This window comes from Tamandua tetradactyla, chromosome 16 (genome assembly GCF_023851605.1).
Source record: "Tamandua tetradactyla isolate mTamTet1 chromosome 16, mTamTet1.pri, whole genome shotgun sequence".
Taxonomy (NCBI): Eukaryota; Metazoa; Chordata; class Mammalia; order Pilosa; family Myrmecophagidae; genus Tamandua; species Tamandua tetradactyla.
The window spans coordinates 11,054,180-11,080,302 of record NC_135342.1 but is presented as its reverse complement, the minus strand read 5'-3'; the positions used below and the strand labels follow the sequence as shown (position 1 = coordinate 11,080,302).

Sequence of the window (26,123 nt, the reverse complement as noted above, 5' to 3'; positions counted from 1 at the left end):
AGTTCGTCCCCCAGAGCAGCTAGTAAATAACCAGAAACAGTACAGAACAACTGCTGGGGCCACGATAGTGACCGGACACACAGCGTACCCCAGTCTGGACCAGCTGGACCGGCTGCGAAACCCCCCAGAACTGAGAGTCCCCCAAGCCACGGCGGCTGGCGCCCCTCCCCCACAGGCTGCTTCCCAGAGGGGAAAGGAAAGGGACTTTACCAGCAGCAGGGCTGAGCACAACCAAGCTCCAATTGTGGAATTAATTCACAAATTCTGACTACTGAAAATAGGCCCCCAGCTCAGCTGATCCTCGAGTAAAAGCAATGGTTGCTGGTTTTGGCCCTGGTATAGAGGGAGCAGGGCTGACAGAAAAACAATAAAGAAAAAAAAAAACAGAGGTGTTTTTGGATTGGATAGCACATAATACTTGAAAGGGTCTGGGTCCTGAAGGAAAGGAGGGGGCACATAGGACCTGAAGGAAGGTACACAAAGCAACGTACCAACTTAAGCTCTTGATTGGCAACCCCCAGGAAGAGGGGTCCTGCTCTGAAAAGGATTTTTCTCTTTTGTTTTGGTGGCTGTGTTTCTACGGCTTGACTGCTCTTTGGATACAGTGGTAGGGCTTCTTGGGCTCCACTGCCCCAGGCACAGGCACAATTAAGCTTGTTTGAGTGTTTGTCTGGAGCCTGTGCTCCAAATACTGCTCCTTCACCAGAACCCGGGGGGGGGGGGGGGCAGCTCAGGTGGAATCCCTCCCTCAAGGAATTCAGACCCCAGGGTCTGGAAAAGTGAAGCGATTAAAGCCAGCCTACAACCTCTCCTCTGTCTCCACCACACCCCAGCAGGGAGAGTCTGCTGAAGTTAAAGGTACCACATCATCTTATGCTGGTGGAACCCACAGGAAGAAAAGCACCACATACTGGGCAGGATAGGAAAAACACAGAGTCCAGAGACTTCACAGGAAAGTCTTTCAACTTGCTGGGTCTCATCCTCAGGGAAAACCGACACAGATGACTCTTTCTTCCTGACAGGAGGCCAGTTTGGTCTGGGAAAATCTGGCTGGAGTCTATAATACCTAAGTAGACCCTCCTAAGGGGGAAAAAAGGCACCATACAGGCAGGGCAAGAAATAAGAAAACAAGAACTGAAAAATTCTGATCTGTTAAACAAAACCTAAGCTAGAGGTCCAGAATAAGCTGAACTAAATGTCAAAAAACAGACAGACAACAAAGTCATCCAGCAAGAAAATCCTAGGTTAAAAAAAGAGCGAAAACAGTCTCCAGAAAAAATTAATTAAGGCAATTAAATGCCTAGGCACCAGCAAAAAAATAATGAATCATACTAGGAAAATTGAAGATATGGCCCAGTCAAAGGAACAAACCAACAATTCAAAAGAGATACAGGAGTTGAAACAATTAATTCAGAATGTTTGAACAGACATGGAAAACCTCATCAAGAATCAAATCAATGAATTGAGGGAGGATATAAAGAAGGCAAAGAATGAAAAAAAGAAGAAATCAAAAGTCTGAAAAAGCAAATCACAGAATTTATGGGAATGAAAGGCACAGTAGAAGAGATTTAAAAAAAAACAATGGAAACTACAATATCAGATTTTTCAAGAGGTAGAAGATAGGATTAGTGAACTGGAGGATGAAACATCTGAAATCCAACAAGAAAAAGAAAATATAGGGAAAAGAATGGAAAAACATGAGCAGGGACTCGGAATTGAATGACAATATAAAGGGCATGAATATATGTGTTTTGGGTGTCCCAGAAGGAGAAGAGAAGGGAAAAGGAGGAGAAAAACTGATGGAGGAAATTATCACTGAAAATTTCCCAGCTGTTAGGAAAGACTTAAAATTACAGATCCAAGAAGTGTAGCGTACCCCAAACAGAATAGATCCAAACAGACATATTCTAACACATTTACTAATCAGAATGTCAGATGTTGTATTAGTTAGGGTTCTCTAGAGAAACAGAATCAACAAGGAACACTTGCAAATATACAATTCATAAAAGTGCCTCACATGACCGCCAGAATGCAGAATCCAAAATATGCAGGGCAGGCTGTGAACCCAACAATTTCGATGGAGGGTCTGGACAAACTCCACAGGAGAGGCTTGCCAGCTGAAGCAGGAAGAGAGACTGTCTCTTCTGAATCCTCCTTAAAAGGCTTCCAGTGATTAGACTGCGCATCACTCACTGATTCCAAATGGAATGCAGCTGACGTGATCATGATTTAATTCTATGAAATGTCCTCATTGCAACAGACAGGGCAGCACTTGCCCAACCAGACAAACAGGTACCAACACTTGGCCAAGTTGACACATGAACCTGACCATGACAGATGTCAAAGAGAAAGAGAAAATCTTGAAAGAAGCAAGAGAAAAGCAATCCATCACAAGAAGGGAAGCCCAAAAAGACTATGCATGGATTTGTCAGCAGAAACCATGGAGGTGAGCAGAGAGTGGGATGATATATTTAAATTACTAAAAGAGAAAAACTGCCAACCAAGCATTCTGTATCCAGCAAAACTGTCCTTCAAAAATGAGAGATAAATTAAAACATTTTCAGACAAAATTTCACTGAGAGAATTTGTGACCAAGAGACTGGCTCTGTAAGAAATACTAAAGGGAGAACTAGAGACAGATACAAAAAGACAGGAGAGAGAGGTGTGGAGAAGAGTGCAGAAATGAAGACAATCTGTAAAGGTAAAAAGAAAAGTTAGATATGACATATAAATGCAAAAGGCAAAATGGTAGAAGAAAGTACTACCTGTACAGTAATAACACTAAATGTTAATGGATTAAACTCCCCAATCAAAAGAAATAGACTCAGGGGCTGAGGGAGCTGAAAGCGCCGGAAACATTGGCCCTAGGGGTCCCTGCACAAAGTCCTGTTTAGAAAATTATATGTGCTCTAGGACACCAGAAGGCTTCACACGCACACACACACACTCAATTACACACACACACACCTAGAACTTTCTGTAAAAAGAAAGTGAAATGTTTAAAAGTGTCATTTCTGAGTAGACTGTGATTTTCATTTCCTTTTTGAAGGCATTTTTCTATATTCAATCATTTCCACAAGAAACATTACTTGCCTCTATAATCAGCATATATTTTTAAATGCAAAATTACCTTAAAAAAACACTTCACCGGCAATAAAGGGTCTCCTGAGGTGAAAAAAAAAAAAAAAAAGAAATAGACTGTCAGAATAGATTAAAAAACAGGACCCATCCATATGATGTCTACAGGAAACGCATCTTAGACCCAAGGATAAATATAGGTTGAAAGTGAAAGGTTGGGAAAAGATATTTTATGCAAATAACAATCAGAAAGGAGCAAGAGTAGCTAAAAAGCTCTATTTGAATTGCTTAGAAATAATTAAGTGTTTTATATAAATATATAAATTGATACTTCTAAATAAAAAGAGAAAAAACCCACTGAAAGGCAAGATTCAAAAACTTTAGTTTATAATTACAGCAAACAAGCCTGGACTTAAAAGGAAACTACCCCTGGAATTTTCCTAAAGCAGCAGAAAACTGCTAAAAGCCTGCCTCAGAAAGAAAAAAAAAGTTTTTTCTTAATCATCTAGTACTCTGCCTAGAAAAAGATTTTACATCAAAATAATATCCTTGTTAATATCCGTATCTTTCTCATCTTTTACTTCCGAAAACAAGTCTTCTCACTGTTTAGGAAAAATTGTTACAAATAATTTGTTCTCTCACCTGTAAATAAGTTACTAAAATAGTTTAACCTATTGCCTAGGTAGTGTTTGAGAAATACTACAGTGGTTAAAAAGATTTTCTATGCAATGTGACTGTGTGATTGTGAAAACCTTGTGTCTGATGCTCCTTTAATCTACCTTATCAACAGATGAGTAAAACATATGGATTAAAAATAAAAAAATAATAGGGGGAACAAATGTTAAAATAAATTTAGTAGATTGAAATGCTAGTGATCAATGAAAGGAAGGGGTAAGGGGTATGGTATGTACGAATTTTTTCTGTTTTCTTTTTATTTCTTTTTCTGAATTGATGAAAATGTTCTAAGAAATTATCATGATGATGAATATACAAGCATGTGATGATATTGTGAGTTATTGATTATATATCAAGAATGGAATGCTCATATGGTAAGAATGTTTGTGTTTGCGTGTGGTTATGTTTAACAAATTAATTAATTAAAAAAAGATTTTCTATCCTGTTGCTGGTTAAATTTGTATAAGTAAACTAATATTTATATATTTAAAGACTGTATAAAATTCCTAAGAATCTAACAATATTCTCACTATCCATGTTATACTCTAATACTAATCTATACCATGTTCAGCAGGATTATGGTGTTGTTAGTTATAGTTTTAATTATTCTTAAAAAGCTACATGATAGAAACAGCCAAATTATCAGTTGCATTGCTTTGCTCTACTTCTTTAAAATATATTTAATATTTTAAATATATATTTAATATTATATATATAATATTCTATCTGTTTATTAGCCTAACTCTAGTAAAGGTGTAAAAGTGAAACAGAACAAAAACTCTGCTGTATTTTTTTAGTATAAAACAACTGCCTATTGTTTTTATTTCTGAAAGTAGCTTCATTTAAAAATGCATATGAAGGGTGGGCCACGGTGGCTCAGCAGGTTAGAGTGCTTGCCTGCCATGCCCGAGGACCCGGGTTCGATTCCTGGTGCCTGCCCATGTTAAAAAAAAAATGCATATGAAAATTAAAGCTCAAATTGTAAGTTTTAACTATGATGCAAGAGGGGTCCTAATTTAATAAGCTGACACCTCAATTTCAAAGTTTGCCTTTATGAAACTTATTTCTATAACAGCAAACTAAATCTACTTATAATTAGTGCCTAAGAGTCATTTCCAGAAAATCTCTGCTGTTTCTCAAATATAGGTAAAGTCTGAACTTCCCCTCAAACGTAGGACATGATTTCCAGCGTTCTAAGCCTAGCCCTAGCAGCGTAGACCACAACTGGCCCTGGCACTGTGAGACATAAGTTCCGAGGATGAGCCTGGCCCTGGCATTGTAGATAAACTGGACAAAAGGGGGAAAAGAAATAGAGTTTCTATGGCTAAGATATTTCAAATAGAGTTGAAAGATCATTTTAGAGTTTACTCTTACGCAAATTTCAGCCAAATATTGCAAACTGCCACAATATAGCAAACCCAACTACAGTGTTTCTGAGAACCCTGAAAAGTATTCTGTGTTCTATAAAATTTTACTTGTTAAGTTTGTTTTGCAGAGACTTAGAACCTCAAGATTGTTCCAATGCCAGAAAAGCTCTAAAACCCAGAGATGCCAAGCTCTCCAAGAAAAGCAATCCATTTCATCATATTATCCCTTTGCCCTTGATGACAATACCCCCTTTCAGCTTTGGAGCAGTGAAAGAGTCATCACCCAGATATTCTGCCTATTTTTTTTTTTCACATGGGCAGACTCTGGGAATTAAACCCGGGTCTCCAGCACGGCAGGTGAGAACTCTGCCACTGAGCCACTGTGGCCGCCCTCTCCTCATGTTTAAGCCTTGTCTCTTGAAACTCTAACTGGCTTTATTCACAGAACAATTCAAACAATAACAAATCAGGCTGTTGGCCAACAGGCTACTCCTCTGGCCAGAGTATCAGTACCAGCCACTCCCTATGTCTTAATTTTTGGTCCATCTCTCCTTAAACAACTTACCACCATCATTCGCAGAACAATGCAAACCTTAACCCAAGAACATGTCAAAAATGCTGCTGCAGGTATACAAATACCAGCCCCTGCGAAACGAGATGGAGATTCCAGATATCAGGTCGGGTGAAAACAGATTTAACTGCCCCCTAAAAGCAGGAAGTTGCTAGAACAGACCGAAGCCCCGACTCTCTCCCCATTCCCCATCTGTCACCTACTTGTCCGCTTCCATATGTTATAAAAACAAAAAGTCAGGGATGTCAGGGAATCCCTTGGGTGGGTAGAGGCCCCCTTCACCTGGGTTGATTCAAGGGGGCCCCTTTTCAAACTGCACCATTTGGTCACCATAGAGGGCAACACCCTGGACAGAACCAGTTCCCGCCTCACCCAGTTCCGGCCTCAGTTACCCCCAAGTTTGGTTTAAAGCCGCCAACGAAGAGCTGCCAATTCCTGCTTTTTAAGACAGCCAATGAGAACCTGACAATTCCCCATGCCCGCCAAAACCCTCCATCTCTTCACTATAAAAGATCTTCCCTTGTCCTCCCTACACGAGCTGGAGTTTATACTTCAGACCCCCTCCTTGGAGCCCCTCAACACATTTCCTGCCTGCAACAAAACAAACAAACAAACAAAAAGAATAGGACATAAATATGGTTGAAAATATGTGAAACATTTTTAGTGTTTTAGCCAACATCAGATTGTGAAATTCGTAGTTTAAAAACTTTAAGGGAAATTAAAATATATTAGCATTTATATTTAGCTACACATATTTTTTACTCAAAAGGGCTAATCTTTACAGCTGTTTCCTTTTTCTCCCTTGAATATTCAGCCTCCAATTTAAGGAATGATTAATAAACTGAAAAAGCTCAAAGCAGCTGTTCTTTTTAAAGATCCCAGATGAGGCTGAGTCCCATTTGGGCTACCCTCTAACTATACCACCATCAGGGGACATCATAGGATTGAAGAAATACATGGGGGGGGGGAGCCCCCAAACAATCAGAAGCTATCCCAGCTGCTGATAATCTGTGCCATTTTTCCCTCTAGGAAATAAAAAATCGATCTCATTATATAGTTTCCGGGTTCCTCTCTGGGACAAAGTCGCTAGTGCAGACGAAAGCTGAAATGAACTGAATGGCAGACCACCCACTAACTACACTCTCGGGCTTTCTAGTCCACAGAATGTTCAGCAAGCTGTCCAAGCAAAGACTTTCTCAAAATCCTCATGGATGCAGCCCTCCTGCCCAGTGTGAGGTCCCTGATGCTCAGCAAGGTGGGATCCCCAGCTGAAACCCTCCCCACACTCTTTATGTGTACAATGTTTGCCAGCTGTGTGCACTTTCTGATGCTGGATGAGGTGTGAAATCTGGGTATAGGCTCCCCCACAGTCCTCACACTTGTAGGGCTTCTCTCCCGTGTGGGTTCTCTGATGTTGGATAAGGTGGGTGCTCTGGTTGAAGGCTTTCCCACATTCCTCGCAGGCATAGGGTTTCTCGCCAGTATGAATTCTCTGATGTTGGGTGAGGGACGAGTTGTGACTGAAGGTCTTCCCACATTCCTTACATTTATAGGGCTTCTCACCAGTATGGGTTTTCTGGTGCTCAGTGAGGTGGGTGCTCCGGCTGAAGGCTTTCCCACACTCACTGCACTCGTACGGTTTCTCACCAGTGTGGATCCGCTGGTGTTGAATGAGGTGAGAAATCTGGGTATAGGCCTTTGCACAAACTTGACACTCATAGGGCTTCTCCCCAGTGTGAATTCTCTGGTGACGTGTGAGGGAAGAGTTCTGGCTGAAAGTCTTCCCACACTCATTACACTTGTAGGGCTTCTCGCCAGTGTGGATTGTCTGGTGTTGAGTAAATGATGAGGTGTGACTGAAAGCCTTGCCACACTCGTTACAGATGTAGGGTTTCTCCCCCAAGTGAATGCTCTGGTGCCTCATAAGGTGGGAAATCTGTGTATAAGCCTTCCCACACTCATTGCACTCATAGGGCTTCTCGCCAGTATGAATCCTCTGGTGCTGAGTCAGGGAAGAGCTATGACTGAAGGTTTTCCCACACTCTAAGCATTCATAGGGTTTCTCTCCAGTGTGGACTCGCTGATGTTGAGTCAGGGATGAACTGTGGCTGAAGGTTTTCCCACACTCATTGCATTTGTAGGGTTTCTCTCCGGTGTGGATTGTCTGGTGTTGTGTCAGGGAGGACGTGTGACAGAAGGCTTTGCCACATTCACCACATTTGTAGGGCTTCTCCCCACTGTGGATTTTCTGGTGGCGTGTGAGGTGAGAAACCTGCGAGTAGAACTTTCCACACTGCTTGCATTTGTAGGGCTTCTCCCCGGTATGACATCGCTGGTGTTTAATGAGGGAAGAGCTCTGGGTGAAGGCCTTCCCACATTCCTGGCATTTGTAGGGTTTCTCCCCAGTATGAATCCTCTGATGTTCAGTAAGCGATGAGCTCTGAGTGAAGGTCTTGCCACATTCATGGCAGGCATAGGGCTTCTCTCCAGTGTGAATGATGTGGTGCTGGATGAAATATGAACTGCTGCTGAATGCCTTCCCACAGTCATTACATTTGTAGGGTTTCTCTCCAGTGTGAATTCTTTGATGTAGAATATAGTCCGAATGGTAAACAAAAGCTTTCTCACATTCTGTGCAATGAAATGATTTCTTCTCTAGAAAGGTCCTTTGGCGTTTCAAGCTCTTTCTTGGCCCCTTCCATTTCCAGGTTCTCTCCCCACTGGGTACTCTTTGCTTCCCGACGAGGGCTGAAGTCAGCCTGAGACTTCTCCCAAGTTCATTATATCCAAGGCCTCTCTCCCCAGAGGGTCTTTCCTTGGGAGGAGCAAATAAACACCTCAAATGCCTCTCCTGGTTTCTCTGGTCCACCAACCAGTGGTGACATGCTTCGGCTTCTCCTAACTTAGCCTCTCCAGTCATAGCCCTTGTAATTCCTTCCGTCTTTCCTACTGGGGGAGCTGATTCTTCATAAATGTTCTTTTTTAGAGTTGTCTCCTGAGAAGGTATAGTGCTCACCTCCAAGTCTGAAGGAAATGGAAAATATGAATATCATCTGTTTCAGGAGAAAGGGAGCTGGTTATTTGGGACTGGCATTGTAAACTTCAAATGAAGGACTTCAAATTCTGGTTTAGGATTTCATGCTATTTTATAATGCATAAAGTAGATAGATCCATGTTCTGACATGGAATGGTGGTCTCAATATTCTAAGAAATGCAAAGAAGCAAGATGCAAAACAGTATATGTATATAGAGGTTTACTAGCCATAATGCATAATGAATTTTTTTAAATTAATACAAAAATAGAAGCAATCTAATAAAAGAGTGAAGCAAAATTATGAGTAGACAATTTACAGAAGAGAAACCAGTAGCTGACAAATATATGAAACGATGCTCAGTATCAGTAGTAGTCTAAAAAATCAAATTCCTAAGATACCACCTTATACTTTTCAGATAGGAAAAATGCTTAAAAAACGCATAAATATCCAGGGTTGATGTGAAACCAGAGCAGGGACATCCCATTGCCTTGTTGGTAGGATTGTGCAAGGAAAGAGTTAACGCAGAAAGAGGTTTAGAGAAGCAATGGTGAGCAGGAAGCAAAACCATTTGGAATTTGCTGGGGGGGCACTGGTTTTTTGTTTTTCTTTTTGCTCATAGACCTTTCTTTAGACACACATTAAATATGTAATTGTTATGTTCCAACCACAGCACTGAACAAGACATTTGAACCTTGTCCTCAGAGAGTGGGCAAGGCAGGCTGGTACACCAAATTTTGGATACATCCAACTCACCTCCTCAGCATCCCTGCCTTTGAAGAACCACTACTCCCCTCTCCATGTGGCCCTGGTGGGCTTGTATAATCATAGTCTTCCCACTCCCTAACTCAGGGTGGGTGTGAGACCCAGAGTAGCCAGCCATAAGATCCACACCCCACATCATAGTAATTGGTTCAGGATCTAAATGAAGCCAATCAGAATCTTCCCTGAGATTGGTATATGCGGTTGCTAGGCAGAATATAAGTCTGAGGCTGTGGGTAGCCATATTGACAGCTATTTGAAAAGGTCCATAGATAGGATGGAGCTAAAAAAAAAATCAAAATGTTCTGGGAAGAAAGGGAAGACAGAGAGAGAACAAGTGAGCCAGGACAGCAGGGTTTAAGACTTTATTTCCATCTACACCTAAACATTTCCCAGGTATATAGGTCAAAACACAATCTAATTGTGAGCCATTGATTGTACACCATGTATGGAATGTTTGTATGTCAAGAAAGTTTGATGTTTGTATGTGAAGTTTTTACAATAAAAATATTAAAAAATTAAAAAAAAAACCCACAATCTAATTGTGTATGTAAGGATTCTATTTTGAATCCTTACATACAAAAGAATCCTGACTCCAAAAGGGGAAAAGAAGTATAACTAATAAAGTATCAGTGGCAGAGAGAGTTCAGATAGAGTCACGAGGTTACTCTGGAGGTTGCTTTTATGCAAGCTTCAGGTAGACCTTGCTACCTATCATAACCTGCCAAATCCCAACCAGGACCATTCCAGCCAATCCTAAAGAACACCCAGGGCAATACATAAGATTCCACAAGGATTCCATGCACTAGAGTAACTTTCCAGAGACCTACAACCTCCAGATGGCTTCCTGGACCAGATAAGTACTGAAATCTAGAGGGCCTAGCCTGTCCAGAACATCAGAAAGTTCCATCTCCCTACCACGTATTATTGACAGACACTTCCAACATGAAAAAGTTAGAATGGCCATAGCCCAAACACCCCTAAAGAGAGGGACAGAAAGATCAAAGGTGATGGTGGATTTATATACAGATAGGATTTAACAAATGAATATGACTGCTGAATCATTATATTGATATTTCTTTTAGTCTCCAGTATCTTAGAGCAGCTAGGAGTAAAAACTTAAAATTGTGGAATTGTAACCCATGTCAAACTCTGAAATACGTTCTACAACTAATTGTGGTGCTATGCTTTGAAATTTCTTGCTTTTTTTGTATATATGCTATTTTTCACAAAAAAAGAAAAGGAAAAAAAAGTTAATTGTGGTAATGAAAAAGTATTTAAGCCTTCTAGGCTTCTATATTCTGGAGCAGCTAGAAGGAAAAATCTGAGAGGATCTTAGGGTAGCCCATGACAGACTCTGGAATCTTTCCTGTAACTACTTGTTGAAGACCGCTTTGAAAATTGTTGCTTTTTTATTTCTTTGCTTTATTTATAAATAATACTATACAATAAAAAAGTTAAAAAAAAAAAAAAAAAACAAACCATAAGGGATTCAACATCAAAAGTAGAACATGACAAAAATAAGAGAAAAATAATGAAATGGAAAAACAAATATTGTTTCTTTATAAAAACTAATAAACTGAAAAAGTTCTTGAAAGGAAAGCAGAGAAACAGTACAAATGAGCAATACTGGGAATGAATGAAAAAGTTTCAGCTTATATTAAAAGAAAACTGGACAAATTTATATGAAGAAATTTGAAAACTTTATTAGAAAAATCAAATTCTTAGAAAATATGTTACAAAACTGACTCAAGAAAAAATTTAAAAGCTTAATCTTACAGGGAAAAATCTGTAACTAATTTTTTGAGACAAGGAAAGTAGAAGGCAGTAAAATTTCAGGGCACTCTATCTCACAAACTTAGACTTTAAAAAAAAATCCTAATATAAGATCATCAAATCAAATGTAACAGGATATTTAACAAATGTAAACCCTCATAACTAAGTTGGCTATATTTCAAGAATGCAAGGTTGGTTTAATAGCAAACCCAAATGATTATTTAATAGATTGGAAAATAAGCATTTTAAAAAATTGTTTTTCAAAAAAAGACTTTCATGATAAAAACTCCAACCTAATAAAAGTTAAAGGAAACTTTCTTGACTCAGTAAAGGTACATAGAATAACAACAACAACAACAAAATGCTATGATTAACAGTATCACTTACCTGAAAGGGATTTATGAGGCTTAAAGGAGTTAATGACCATATTACACGCAGAGCAGAACCTGCCACACAGTAGTATTATTACAGTAAATGCTAAAAGAAAGGTGAGTATACAATGCTAATAGTGCAGATGAAGGCCACTTAAACCTGCTGAGGAATCCCTGGGGGAAGGTTTCCTGGAGAGAGGATACCTATGTTGGGTCTAAATCTTGGTCTACTACTTAACCGCTGTAATGACCTTGGCTAAATTACTTAAGCTTTATCTTTGTAAATTTTGTATTCCATCTGCTAAAACAGGGATATAATGTCACCTGTTGATTCAATAAAGCTAATGTTTGTGAAATTATGTGAGCTAATACATAAGGATTAGAGGAGCAATTATAACAGGCATACAATAAAAAATATATTAGTTTCTTCTTGGATCTGGTTGAAAATAATGAATTACCCTTGCATTAAAAAAAAAAAGAATACTGACTAATACCTCAGAAAATAATAATAGCTATTACTTATTGAGTGCCTCCTATGTGCCAGGCTGGTCTAAGTTTGTCCCATATATTAGCTAATTTAATCCTCCAAAAAATTCAATGAAATGGGTACTTTTGTTTTTCCCATTTTACAGACAAGGAAACAAAGGCACCAGAAACTTAAGTCATTGGTTTATAGCCACACAGCCTGTTAGTGGCAGGGCCAGGATTTGAACAGAGCCCACACTCTTAATTGCAACACAGACAAGTGCCAAAAAAGCAACTCAGTCAAGTTGAGCACTGAGATGGGGTAGTCCAGAAGTCAGGGAGGACTTCCTGGAGGAAGTGACCTGTAAGGTTCATCTCGAGGAATATGAAGATATTTGCCAGACAGACAAAGCAGGGAAAGGTATTCAAGCAAAGGAAACAGCACTAAGGTAGGCCAACAGGGACAGGTTCAGGTAAGGGCAGGTGTTTGGGGTGAGGGTGTGAAATATGAGGGGTAGATGATGACAGGAGAAGAGACTGGCGCCACAGTGGAGTCAGACCACACAGGCCGTCAAGGGCCTGGCAGAGGGGCTGGGACTCTTCCCAGGAGTGCTGGGGAGCCCTGGGAGGGCTATGAGTAGGGGAGGGAGGGATCGGCTCGGGCTGTGTAAGTTGGCCTGGGTAGGGAGAGACTGGAGGGAGGGAGGCTGGGGAGGAGGGCTGGGTGAGGACCCAAGTGGGAGAGAAAAAGGCCTGAGCCAGGAGGAACGGGGCTGGGACTGACAGGTGGTCAGGGCTGAAGGGATGGACTGGATGGTGATGGAGACAAAGATGCTTCCATGCCCTCCTCTGATGGAGTTCACAGCCCAGGGGAGGCCCAAACCTGGCTTCTTCCTGTCCCCCCATGAGCTAGGCCAGGTCCCAGGACTGGGTCTCCACCCAGGGATCCCAGTGGACGGTCAGAATGGTTGCTGTCACTCGCTGACCTGACACCCCAGGGACAGATGAGAAACTGAGGCACAGAGAGACAAGTGACTCAGCCAGGAGGTGGTAGAGCTGGGATTTGAACCCAGGCAGCCCATTTGAAGAGCCCAGGCCTGACACTGTCTTGTTCTTACCTGACCATCACTGACCCAAAAGGCAGGGCTAGGGACAGGGCTGGCACCTGCTGGACGTTCTCGCACCCACCTGGACAGGTGGCCCACCATGCTCCTTGCTCTTCCATCCTTGGCTCTTCCCCTCGCTCCAGCCGGCAGATCACGTCGGGTTTGGTCCTCAGAAGCCCTGCCCCTGAGAAGAGACACGAGACTTGGCTGCGGGGGATGTGTGCACGGTGCACCCACAAACAGAAGAGCTAAGAGCCAAGGCAAGACTCTATTGAGCACCTACTGCATACCAGAGAGAGAATGAGCCCTGACAGCACCCTTCCAGGCCCTGAGCTGTGTGCCCTACCCAGCAGCCACCAGCCACGTGTGACTCTTGGGTTTTTGACAAGCAGTAAGTGTGAAATTGAGATGCGCTGTGGAGTGTGAAATACAGGCTGGATTTTGAAGACTCAGTAGGGACAAAAACGTAAAATAATCTCTTATCCCTAATGTGCAGTTGATTACACAAGTCAAAATGACTATTTTGGTTACTTGGGGGTAAGTAAAATTACTAAAATTAATGTGGCCACTAGAAAATTAAAAATTAACTATGGGGCTTGTTTCCTATTTCTGTTGGGTAGCACTGCTTGAGATCCTTCTACACCTGAAACCTTCTGTTCCAATCCTCCTAGATATATGAATGAAGATACAGGCACCAAACATTTTAAATAAATTGTTCTTGAATTCCTACAGTCATGGAAAAGAGCAGACTGTCCCAACAACAGTAACAGTGACACTTAAAAACTAACATTAGGCACTTTCTAGTGTATGCTTCTAAGCTTGTTAAGTTCTCAAAACAGAAAACTGAGGCACAGTTGAGCATTGTGTGGGCAATAATGGAGGAAAGACCAGGTACTGTAGGAAGGCACAGAGGGTCGTGGAAATCAAAGGAGGCTTCCCGGAGGAGGCAAGACAAAAGGTGACCAGGAGTGAGGGTGAGGACATGCCCTGGGGCCTCCCATGCCCCTGCTGGGCATGGCCCTACCCTTGAGGGGCTCCCAGTGGGAAGGGGGCAGCAGACCAGCACACAGATGGTCCCTACTCCGGCCGAGGACCTCTCTCCCTGCATGCTGGCTCATTCCCTCCACCCTCTCATCACCGAAAATGGCTCCACCAGCCAACTGTCCCTGTGAAACACCTCTACTCCCTCCCAGCCGTCCCCAACATGCTTCTACCACCTCCCCCGCTTCCCAGCTGTCCTCGGTGGAGTCTGGCCTGGTGGCTGGGGGAAGCATGGGGCTGTCCTGGGTGGGAAACCCGGGGGCAGGGAGAGCAGAGACCCGTGCATTTTGCCCCAGCTGCACCCCTTACTGGCCCTACCTCGCCCACACTGCATGGCCCTCCAGCCTGGAACTTACTGTCCTCCCTCCAGTCGCCTCTTGCCTGCACCCCTGCCTCCCCGTCCTCCTCGGCCTGCACAGAAATGGACCCCACCAGTGGATAGACCCCACAGCCCTCCTCCGTCACGCAAGCACCCACGAAGCCAGAGGGCTTCTCCCCAAGCTGGAAAGCATTTTACCTCCAACTCAGAGCCCGAGGTCACAGTGCATTATTCTATCTTTTCTCCCCAGCTCTCCAAAATGATTTCCCTCGTTTCCTCCCTACACCTTCCCGCGTCACTCGGAGATGCCAGGGGATGACGGAATCTTTCCCTTCTCCCCTTTCTCCCTGTGTCTCTTCTCCCTATGTCCCAAGCTCACCCCCTCTCACCGGCTCCTTCCCTCTCTCCTGCTCCCTTTGCCATCATTCATTCCTCCTCTCCCCACTGACAGTTCCCACAGGGGGACAGATGTGCTGCCACGGCCCCATCTTGAAACCGAACCTCCCCTGCCCTGCTGGAGGAGAGAGCGGAGGGCGTGGAATGGAGGGGGTCCGGGTTTGGGTCACACACTGCATGAAGCAGAATCAAGACAGTGCACGGATGGCCTGGTGACCGGGTGGGTGGGGGACCATCCCCAAGATGGAGAGCCTGGGAGGAGCCCAGTGGGGACCCAGGAGCGTGGGGCTGCTGGTGGCCCAAGGCTGAACTCTGGGGACAGGGCGACGAGGTCAGACAGCGGGCCTGGGACAGCTCTCCTCAGAAAGGCCTGCTTGCCAGACTGGGGAACTAGGATCTCAGGGGTTCCCACCGACCCCTACTAAGGGGGCTCACTCAGCCTAAGCTGTTTATATAAACAGCGGGGTTTGTGCCAGACCTGCGTCCTTCCTGGGAGGCTGGGAGCTGGGTATGTGCTGGCAAATGGGTGCCCATGTGAGCACTAGTAAATGCCCTGGATGCTGGGTCCCTAATGAGCTGTCCCGGGGGCCATCACTTCAAGCAAATCACGGAACTGGGGGTGACCTCGGGGACCCTGACAGGGAAGTCTAAGTCACAGTTTGGAGGCATTTGTCCAGTGAAAGGGTGTGAGGGAGGAAAGCTGAGGAGGGAGCCTTCAGCTTGCCACCGGGTGCAGGGAAAAGCAGAGACAGAGGAGGCAGAAAAAGAAATTGAGAAGAGATGGAGGGAGAGGAGATACGGCCCAGAGAGCTGGCTGGAGGGAGGGTCCAGGGGGAGAGGCCGAGCCTGAGCAGAGCAGGGGAAGTGTGGGGACAAAGAGCAGGGGACAGGGGAGAGAGTCGGGGACAGAGTGGGGAGACAGGCTCTGGGGTGAAGGGGAGAAAGGGGGCAAGGACGGAGCCTGGGGTCTGGTCTGGTGACTGGGGGAACATGGGGCTGCCCGGAGCTGGGGACCCAGGAGGAGCAGGTGAGTGGGGAGATGCTGAGCTGCATGCGGGATTTGGTGAGGGTGACGGTCCTGGGGTGGGGGGCGTGTGCCAGGAGACAGGGGGTGGCCGGGTGTAGGGTCTGGGGGAACACAGGGGACAGCATTTAGGCACTCTGGGGAGGAGCTGTCGTGCTTCCTTTGGAAACTACTGACTGAGAGGCCATCCAGGGAGCACGTGGAGTCAGAGATTCCAGAATGGGCACCCCAGAGTGGAACCTGAAGTCTTGGACTCGGGAGGTCACTATGGGGAAGAAAGCATGAAAAAGGGCGGGCACAGGCTGAAATACACCCACATTTTAGGGAATACTCCAGGGTGCTGGATCAATGGGGGGAGGGCACCGAAGGCCCCAGTGGACGCTCACATTTAAGCGGGGGCGGAGGGGGCTGAGAGGGGCATCATGCCTCTCTCTGGGGAAGGCCGGGGGTGGAGCCTCACCCAGTGAGAGAAGGTTCTGGTAGTTCTCCAGCATCACGTCCCGGTACAGCTCCCTCTGGCCAGGCCCCAGCCAGCCCCACTCCTCCAGGGTGAAGTCCACGGCCACGTCCTTGAAGGTCACCAGGTCCTGGAAGGGCCAGGGTTACATGGCAGAAGGACCTGTCCTCCCAGAACTCAGGGGCGCAAATGTCATGGGTTAAAAGCCTGTGACTCCTCCCTACGTTGGAATGTCTCAATATGGGACCACTGAATGCAACCCGTCCAGAGCAGCCGCTAGGCCGGGGGGCACCTCGGTAGAAAGTAGAACAAGACGCCCCCTGCACACGACCCTTTGTTGCCACCTGTTGCAAGTCTGCCTTAGTAAATTTACCGATGTACGGCTGGAGGGTGAGAATCTTGCTCCTTCAGTGAGACGCCCTTGTGCAGTGTGTAACTTGTACACCAGTACACGGCAACCCTAAGAAAAACTTAACTGTCAAGTCATTATTTGCAAGTGACAGTCCTTGAGCCCCATTTCATCCAGGACCTCAATCCTAATTCCGACCCCCTGCCTCCTGGGATTGCTGACCGGGGAGAAGGCTCAGGGGTGAAGCGACACCGTCCACCGCCCATTCGCTCAGTAACAAAAGGCAGCCGAGTGTGAGGTGGACTGGTCTTTAGATATGTCACAAGGCCCCAGCTCAGGACATTCCACCCCTGTACCCTCACCCCTGTACCTCCCCTCCCCCCATCGCCCCTGTCCCAGTACTGGGGTCCATAGGGTCGTCTCAGGGAAGAGGGAGCCCACACTCACCTGGCCCTCAGCCGTCAGGGTCCTAGTGGCCATTGCTGGATCTCGGGCACCCAACTCCGGGAGAAAGGGCCAGGGCTGAGTCCAGGGAGCTGGCAGAGGAGACCACGGCAGAGAGGGGTCTGTCCCGGCCCAGAAAGACAGCTTTCCAAAGACGCTGCATGACAGAGGATTCTAGATGGGCTGGTCTGCCACGAGCCAAAGCAAAGGCTCCAGACAGGCTGCATAAAACCGCCCAAAAAGCCACTGTATCCACACCACACCCTCTGAGAACTAGTATCATCTCCAGACAGGAAACAGAGGCCCGAGAGGTTAAGGATATTGTTCAACATCACACAGTAGCAAGAGGCTAAGCGGAACTGAAACCAAAGTCTGTCCACAGAACACACCCCTCTGCCGTCCACCTTTTTCCTTTTACTTATTTTTTTTTTATCGTGGTAAAATACACACATCACAGAATTTGCCAGTGCGGCTCTCTAACGTGTACAATTTGGTGGCATTTAGTACACTCACAATGTTGTGCAGCCATGGCCCCCATCTAGCTCCAGAACATTCTATCACCCCAAAAGGAAACCCCACACGCATTAGTGGTCACTCCCCATTTTCCCGCCCCCAGCCCCTGGCAGCCACTCATCTGCTTTCTGTCTCCATGGCTTTGCCTCTCTGGACATTTCATAAAAACGGAATCACACAAAATGTGTGGCTTTTGTGTGTGGTCCCTCTCACCCTGCACCATGCACTCGAGGTCCATCCATGAAGCATGACACCGTGATTCTAGCTCCCTGTCACGGCTGCTGAGGGTTCCCGTGTAGACAGACCACACTCCGCAGGGCCCCTTCTGTCTATGTGTACCGGATGCTGGCTTAAGACGTTTAAAGTGCAGGTCCAAAAAAAAGAAAAAGCCAGGGCAGCCCACGGTAGCTCAGCAGGCAGAGCTCTCACCTGACATGCCAGAGACCCAGGTTAGATTCCCAGTGCCTGCCCAGATGAAAAAAAAAAAGTACACGTCCAGTTGCTAAAATAAAGTTCACACCTCCCTGCCACGGGGGGCTGAGCATGTGGACTGCGCAGCCGCTCATTCATTCGGCATGTTCCAGCCCCTCAGGGGGTCTAAGCACAGAGGTGAGTCACAGTGCTACCCTAAGGGGTTCCCTGCATGGTGGGGGAGCCAGGCCTGGCCACCAAACACATGGGAGGCTGAGTAACGCCCCCCAAAGATACTCGGGTCCTCACCCCGGGAGCCTATGAATACCTTCCAGGCAGAAAGGGTCTTTACAGGTGTGATGAGTTGAGGTCTTAGAGGCGGGGGGTTATCCTGATTGTCTCGGGGTCTGATGCAACCACAAGGACCCTTACAGGAGGGAGAGTGACACTGGAGGAGAAGGTCACCAGAGGGAAGCAGACAGAGAGAAAAGGTGCTGTGTCACTGGCTGGAAGACAGGTGATGCAGCCACGAGCCAAGGGATGCAGGTGGCGTCTCAGGGCTGGAAAACTTCTAGAAGGTAGCTGTGTTAGATTCAGTTGTCAACTTGGCCAGGTGAGCATACCTAGTCTTGTTGCTGTGGATGTAAGCCAACGGTACGTGAACCTCATCTGTTGCTAATTACATCTGCAGTCAGCTAGGAGGCGTGTCTGCTGCAATGAGTGACGTTTGACTTAATTGGCTGGTGCTTAAATGAGAGAATGCAATGTAGCACAGCCTAAGCAGCTCGGCATTCCTCATCTCAGCACTTGCAGCTCAGCCCAGGCCTTTGGAGATGCAGAAAGAAGTCACCCCGGGGAAAATTGTTGGAACCCAGGGGCCTGGAGAGAAGACCAGCAGAGACCATCCTGTGCCTTCCACGTAAGAAAGAGCCTCAGTGGGAAGTTAGCTGCCTTTCCTCTAAAGAACTAACAAAATTAATCCCCTTTTATTAAAAGCCAATCCGTCCCTGGTGTGTTGTATTCCGGCAGCTAGTAAACTAGAACAGTAGGAAACAGATTCTTTCCCAGAGCCCTCGAAGGGAATGCTGACACCGTGATTTTAGCCCAGTGAGACTCATTCTGGAACAGTGAGAGAACACATTTGCATTGTTTTAAGTCTCTGAGCTTGTGGTAGTTTCTTACAGCAGCCTTTGGAAACTAATACAGTCCAGAAATGAATAGACTCAGCACCTCGTATTTACCGTCTTAAATATCTCCTCACAAGTCACTTATTAATTATAAAAAGAAGGTAGCTTTAGAGTAGAGAAACTGGCACCACCACCATAGCGCAGCAATCGAGGTGGATGAGACTGGGGAGGGGGCAGGGTAGGCAGCCATCCTGGGCCCTGATCTGATGTGGGGGACACAGCGTCACTTCTGGGTACACCTGCCCAAAGCATATCACCTGAATCTAATCGAGAGGGTCCCACGCCAAGGGGTGGTCGACAAGGGTGTGGTCTGTACATGAACGTCAGGGAAAGGAAGGCCGGCTATTCCGCACTAAAGGAGACCATAGAGACCGACAGCTAATGCAACGCATGATAGGCTTTTCTTTTGTCATTAAGAACACTATCAGGATAATGAGCAAAATTTGAATTAAGTCTGTACATGAGCTAATAGTACTGTATCAAAGAGAATTTTCTAACTGTGATCATGATGCTGCGGTCATGTAAGAAAATGACCTTGCTTTAGAAAATGCACAAAGACCCAGAGAAGGAGGATGGAGGCCAAGAGGTGGGGCCACGGAGACCCAGAGAGGGGGAAAGAGACCCGGGCGGGGGTGGGTGGGGTGGGGGTGGAACAGAGGCCCAGAGAGGGGAACAGAGAGGGGAGGGGGGGAAACAGAGGCCCAGAGAGAGGGGGACAGAGGCCGGGGCGTGGCCGTCAGTGCTGCGCCCTGACCCGCGCTCAGGTGATTCCACCTGTACTACTCACTACCTTCGGGACCTGGGAGAAGCCGAGAGGCCCACCCGAGTCTCTGTATCTTCACCTGTAGAGTGGGGAAAGATAATCCCCTCCTGGGAGATGGCAGCCCTCCCGCGCTCAGTCTCGCTCCTGGCATGCAGCAGGCGCCCCATTGCTGCGCGCTGACAGGGTCGGTGCAGGACGAGGCTGGCTGGGCTCCGAGCTCGCGAATGACAGAAGGGGGCTGGGCACCACCCTCAGCGCCCTTCCCCACTCCCGCCCAGGCCTCCATGGGACGCCAATTCCGGACTCACCTAGGGGTCCCGGAGGCTTCCCGGGCGCACCAGGCCTCCCCTCCCTCGGGGACCTCGGAGTGCGCATGCGCGGCCGACACCTCGGCCCTTTAAATCCAGGCCCCGCGGATGGACTACACTTCCCAGAAAACACAGCGGCTCACGCTCCCCCAAGCTAAGGTTTCTGAGGATGGGGGAATGCTGGGAAATGGAGTCAGGGAGTGGGATCTAGAGCGGGAAAATGGCAAGTGTTCTGAATACACAGCTGCTTTTACAGCTGGAGGGAGCCTAGTGTTTGCGAAATGTGTGGCTGCACTGGCCCCGTGAACATATCCATTTGAGCCAGAATCTTTTGCCTGCGCTACACAGGAGGCGATGCCATAGTCCATTTCTCCTAATAGAGCTAAAGCTTCGGGACAGATAAAAGTTGGCCCCATAAAAACTGATGGTGGAATGGAGCCCCTACCACATAATTATCCCATTTCCCTGGGCTTCCATCTTCCTGTTTGCCTCAGTTTCACCTATGTCTTCTTAAAGGGCAGTGTGGTAGAGGAAATAGAGTCCTGTGCCAGGAGCTAGGAGTTGTATGTTTAGGGATGCAAAGACTGCCCAATTTTAGGATTGATCCATCCTAATTAGGACTCATCTATTGATGTATCAAAATAACACGTTCACTTTATATATATTTTTTAAAGGCTTTGGTATCATTTGATAATCATACATTTCTGAGTACACATAATAAATTAAGAATAAATCAACATGCTAAGGATTTCCCAGCCTATTCTCGTTTCTGTTATGGCTCTAAGATGATTGTAAATATTAAATAATAGTAACGCTTATTAATGACAGACAATTTGCTTTTTAAAAAAATTTTATTTGTTTATTTTTAAATTGACACGCCAAAACAACATACAAACACGAACGTTCTTAACATATAAACATTCCATACATGTTGTACAATCAATGGCTCACAATAGATGATTCACTTTTTTAAAAACTTTTTTATTGTGGTAAAAAACATACAACTCAGAACTTCCCCTTACAACCACTTTCAAGTGTACAATTCCTTGGTATTAATTACATTCACAATGTTGTGCCTCCCTCATCACCAACCATTGCTGAAGTTTTTTTTTTTTTTGGCTTTTAAAAAGGGGAATTTAATAAGTTGTAGTTTACAATTTTTTTATTTATTAATTAAAAAATAAACAAAATAAAACAACATACATAATCAGTAATTCACAATATCATCACTTAGTTGCATATTCATCATAGTTTACAATTCTAAGGCCAAGAAAATGTCCCAATTAAAACAAGTTTATAGAAATGTCCAATCAAAGGCATCCAGGGAAAGGTACCTTAGTTCAAGAAGGCCAATGAAATTCAGGGTTTCTCTCCCAAGTGGGAAGGCACATCAAACACAGTCAGGGCTTCTCTCTCAGCTGGAAGGGCACATGGTGAGCACAGCATCATCTGCTAGCTTTCTCTCCTGGCTTCTGGTTTCATGAAGCTGCCCGGGAGGCGTTTTCCTTCTTCATTTCCAAAGGTCGCTGGCTGGTGGACTCGGCTTCTCGTGGCTATGTCATTCTGCTCTGCTTTCTCTGAATCTACTGAAGTTTTTATCCGCCCCAAAGAGGAGCTCTGCATCCATTAAGCGTTACCTTCCCTTTCCCCTCCCCCCAGCCCCTGGCAACCTGTAATCCTCTTTCTGTCTCTAAGAATTTACCTATTCTAGGCATTTCATATAGGAAATCATCCAGTATGTGTCATTTTGCGTCTGGCTTATTTACTCAAAATGAATGTCTTTAAGATTCATCCACGTGGCAGCATGTAATCAGAACATCATTCCTTTTTACAGCTAAATCTATTATTTTTAAAAATTATATATGTATAAGTTAAAACACCCTATCAGGCTTAATGATGAAACACTAAAAGAAATCTCATTAAAGTCAGAGACAATACAAAGTGTCCCCCGTCATCACTGTCAGAGGAACTAGCAATATAATTAGACACGAGGCAGAAGTAAAAGACAATTGGAATAGAGAACTCTGGGTTATCTTTTTGGCATATGCCATGATTTATATCTTGAAGATCAAAGAGATCTTCTAAACACTAATGCAAACATTAATAATTCAATAAAATGGCTGTGTACAGAATTAATAAATATCAATAGGTTTTCTCTTCAAAGATGAACGATGAGAAATCTAATGAGAAAAAGGAGTTACTTTGATTTTTGCCTCTTATTTGCCTGATAGACTTGAATCTCTCTCTGATTTCAGACAGTTCTCTTCTGCTCCCTCCACCTGGGTTCCATCTCAGCTTGTCAATGCTGCGTTAATACATTCCCGCCCAGCAGAAGTTGAGAACAACGTCCCCTGGGCTCCCAAAGGTCTTTGAATATCCCAGTATCCTAGAGCCGATCTTGCTGGGATGCAACTGATAACTGCCTGTTTCCTCCGCCCCAGACTTTGGCGCTCCGGGAGCTCCCATCACGCTCCTATTACGCACAATTTAATTATCCTTCTACTATTCTCCCAGGAAAGTCCCAGGAATTTAAGGGAGTGGGTGGACCTTTAACGTAAAGACAGATTTAAAAAAAACAAAAACACTACTAGTCAAGGAAAAAAGCACCAGATTGCCCCACCCTTCCGCACCCCTCACCGGGGTGGGCCTCAGTTTACCCAGCCGCCTCGGAAAGGGCCAGAGGGCCTGCACCTGCTCACGCGCCTGCGGACTTCGGTGTAGCAGCCCCGACCCCCGAGTAGGGCGCGCCGGGCGGGCGGTCGCCACGGCGACCAGCGTCCTCTACCTAGCCACGCCCCCGGCAGAAATGCGTGGGTTCTTCGCAGAGGCGAGGGGCACAGGGACAGACGGTGCTCGGTCAGAGATGGAGGCCGAGGCTTCTTCTGGGACAGGACCGGAGCCTGGTTTCCGCTGACTTTTCCGATGCTGCGGAGGGAAGGGGCCGGGCGGGGAGAGGGGCGCAGGGCCTTATAGCTCCTCTCACGGAAGTGCGCCTGCGCAGGCGGGCCGCGGGACGCTACCGTTCCCAGAATCCCTTCCATGGGGTCCTCTGCTCTAATTCAAAGGCGCCCGGTGAACAGCGCTCTCTAGTGCGCATGTTGTATCTGGTATCTTAGCAACGGGGTAAAAGGAAGTCAAGGTTTGGCCAATCAAAACTCGTTTATCCGCACACCTCCAGCCGTTAAAGAGTCGGAGCACAGTGTCTATGGCAACGGATGCAGTTGCGGGGATTTGGAGGATTCTGGGAAGTGTAGTTTATCAGGAAATCTAGCGGCGCCCACCAACTCGTAACTTTTACTTTGCTAGTCTCTGATATGAAAAATTTCCCGTCACCTAACAGAGGTCAATAAATGTGTTTTCGTTGGCTTGCAGTATTTGAAGTAAATTAGTTATGAACACTATGTAGAGCTTTAACATAAAAGTTGCCTGAAATCTGGGGATTTGAAAATATTGGGGTTATAGTCACCATGACCATAATAGGCTGTAAATGAGTATTTTCTATCCCATTTACCTGGGCCCTGTAACCGTTTATCTGTCCGGACCCATAAGATACTTGAGTTTTCAATCCCAGACCCCAGGAAAACTGGCCAAGCTCTTTTCCCTGGAGTTTGAAGCCCTTCAGTTTAGGGATCAAAACTGTCTCTGTTGGCTTGTTTCCCAGCACTGCCACCCTCGGTTATTCTGCAAATGTTTAAGGAGCCTCCTCTGGACCAGGCATTGTGCTAAGCAGTGAACCTTCAGCTAAGTTCAGTGTGTTTTCTTTTTTTTTAACCAATCCTCCCACCCTATAAATTCCTCGTTAACTGAATCCTAAATTAGATAGCGACAATTCTAAAACGTTCAGAAACTGAAGGGACCCGTTCTGTAGGAGCCAAGTGTTAAAAGAAGACCTGCAGAATTTGTTGGGAGCAGCTGGCCTCAGGATGGCAGCAGTAAACTGTGGAGATTGTTATGTAGCGTAGTCTGGGAAGAAAATGTTTACCCCAAATGGTTATGCTAAGTATGAAGGAAGAGAGCACTGAAAAATAAGCTCTCTGTTCTTTCAAGAAATGCACGCATGCCTTTTGTCACCCTGCAGTATTTAAGCAGGATCTGGATAAGAATAAAGTTGTCTTAAGTCTGATGTAAAGTGAAGCTTCAGAGCCCCTGAGCCCGTCTGTGTCTTTCTTTTTCTTTCTTTCTTTCTTCTTCCTTCCTTCCTTCCTCCCTCCCTTCCCTTCCTTCCTTTTCCTTCTTTTTCCTCCTTCCTTCCTTCCTTCCTTCCTTCCTCCCTCCCTCCCTTCCCTTCCTTCCTTTTCCTTCTTTTTCCTCCTTCCTTCCTTCCTTCCTTCCTTCCTCCCTCCCTTCCTCCCTCCCTCCCTCCCTCCCTTCCTTCCTTCCTTCCTTCCTTCCTTCCATATCCTTCGAGCTCCATTTCAATAGGAAGCAACACCGTTCGATCGAAATCCGTTTGGTGCCTACTCTGGGTTAGCGAGTAGCGAAAAATTCACGGAGCAAAGGATTTATCTCACAATGTACCCAAATCTATTAACACATAGGGTTTGAAATGGGAGCTGGGACCGGGATACCTGAAAACCCCACAGCAAGCCCTGCTGTTCCCCTCTGTCTAGAATGCCGTCTCAGCCACTGTGAGAGGATGATTATGCACACCCCATGTAGACACGCCTCTTACTCTTAATCTGCATTCCTGTGGGTGTGAATCCACTGTAAATAGGATACCTAGAAGATGTTTTATTTAATGTCTGGCCCACTGGGAGAAGGAGGATCTTATCCGGATTACTGGAGGCCTTTTAAAAGACTTGGGAAGTCACACAATGAAGAAAGGGGAGGGCATTGCAAATGATGGAAAAGCCAAGGAACCTGGAGTACAGCCAGCAGCCAGCAGCAGCTAGCTCCAGTCTTTGGGGAGAAAGCAAGTCTTGCCAAAATCTTTACTTTGGACTTCTACGAGACTCAAAACTGTGGGCCAATAAATTCCTGTTGTTGAAGCCAACACATTGGGTTGACACGCATTGGGTTGAGTTTTTATAGCAGCTCGGGCAGATCAAGACACCATGTCTGTCTATCCATCCTTGAAGATCCAATTATTATGTCATCTTCTTTGGGATACATTTCTCCTTCCACGTCAGAATGGCTGTCCCTGAAAACTCTCACGATAGACTGGCCGTCCCTCTCCAAGGCCAAACTACCTTCTTTTTAAAAAATATTGTTATTGTAAAAACAACAAACATTCTTGACATACAAACATTCCATACATGGTGTACAATCAATGGCTCACAATATCATCACATAGTTGTATCTTCATCACCATGACCTTTTTGTTTTTAACATCTGCATCACTCCAGCAAAAGAAAAAAGAAAAAACTCATACATCCCATACCCCTTACCCCTCCCTCTCATTGACCACTAGTATTTCAATCTACTCAATTTATTTTAACCTTTGGTCCCCCTATTATTTATTTTTCCATATTTTTTCTCATCTGTCCATACCCTAGATAAAAGGAGCACAATCACACAGTCACATTGTAAACACTATATTTTTATACAATCATCTTCAAGAAATATGGCTACTGGAACACAGCTCTACAGTTTCAGGTACTTCCCTTTAGCCACTCTAATATACCATAAACTGAAAAAAGGATATCAAAATAATGTGTAAGAATAACCTCCAGGATAACCTCTTGATTTTGTTTGAAACCTATCAGCCA

At 45.5% G+C, this 26,123-nt stretch overlaps 1 protein-coding gene across 2 annotated transcripts in view; it reads right to left on the bottom strand.

The window, feature by feature from the left end:
* Positions 1–20,513, bottom strand: part of LOC143658730 (uncharacterized) — a 67,687-nt gene extending 47,174 nt beyond the window's left edge. The window contains exons 1-5 of one of the 2 annotated variants that reach the window (XM_077130948.1): positions 20,416–20,513; positions 17,237–17,390; positions 16,444–16,570; positions 13,286–13,387; positions 3,415–8,715 (exon numbers count right to left, since the gene is read on the bottom strand). In XM_077130948.1, the coding sequence (XP_076987063.1) occupies positions 6,860–8,715; positions 13,286–13,387; positions 16,444–16,570; positions 17,237–17,269 (2,118 nt within the window). In that variant the 5' untranslated portion in view covers positions 17,270–17,390; positions 20,416–20,513 and the 3' untranslated portion in view covers positions 3,415–6,859. Of the gene's footprint in view, positions 1–3,414; positions 8,716–13,285; positions 13,388–16,443; positions 16,571–17,236; positions 17,391–20,415 lie in introns of those variants that run through there. The other variant, XM_077130949.1, reaches the window with a different exon arrangement.
* Positions 20,514–26,123: the final 5,610 nt, after the last annotated feature.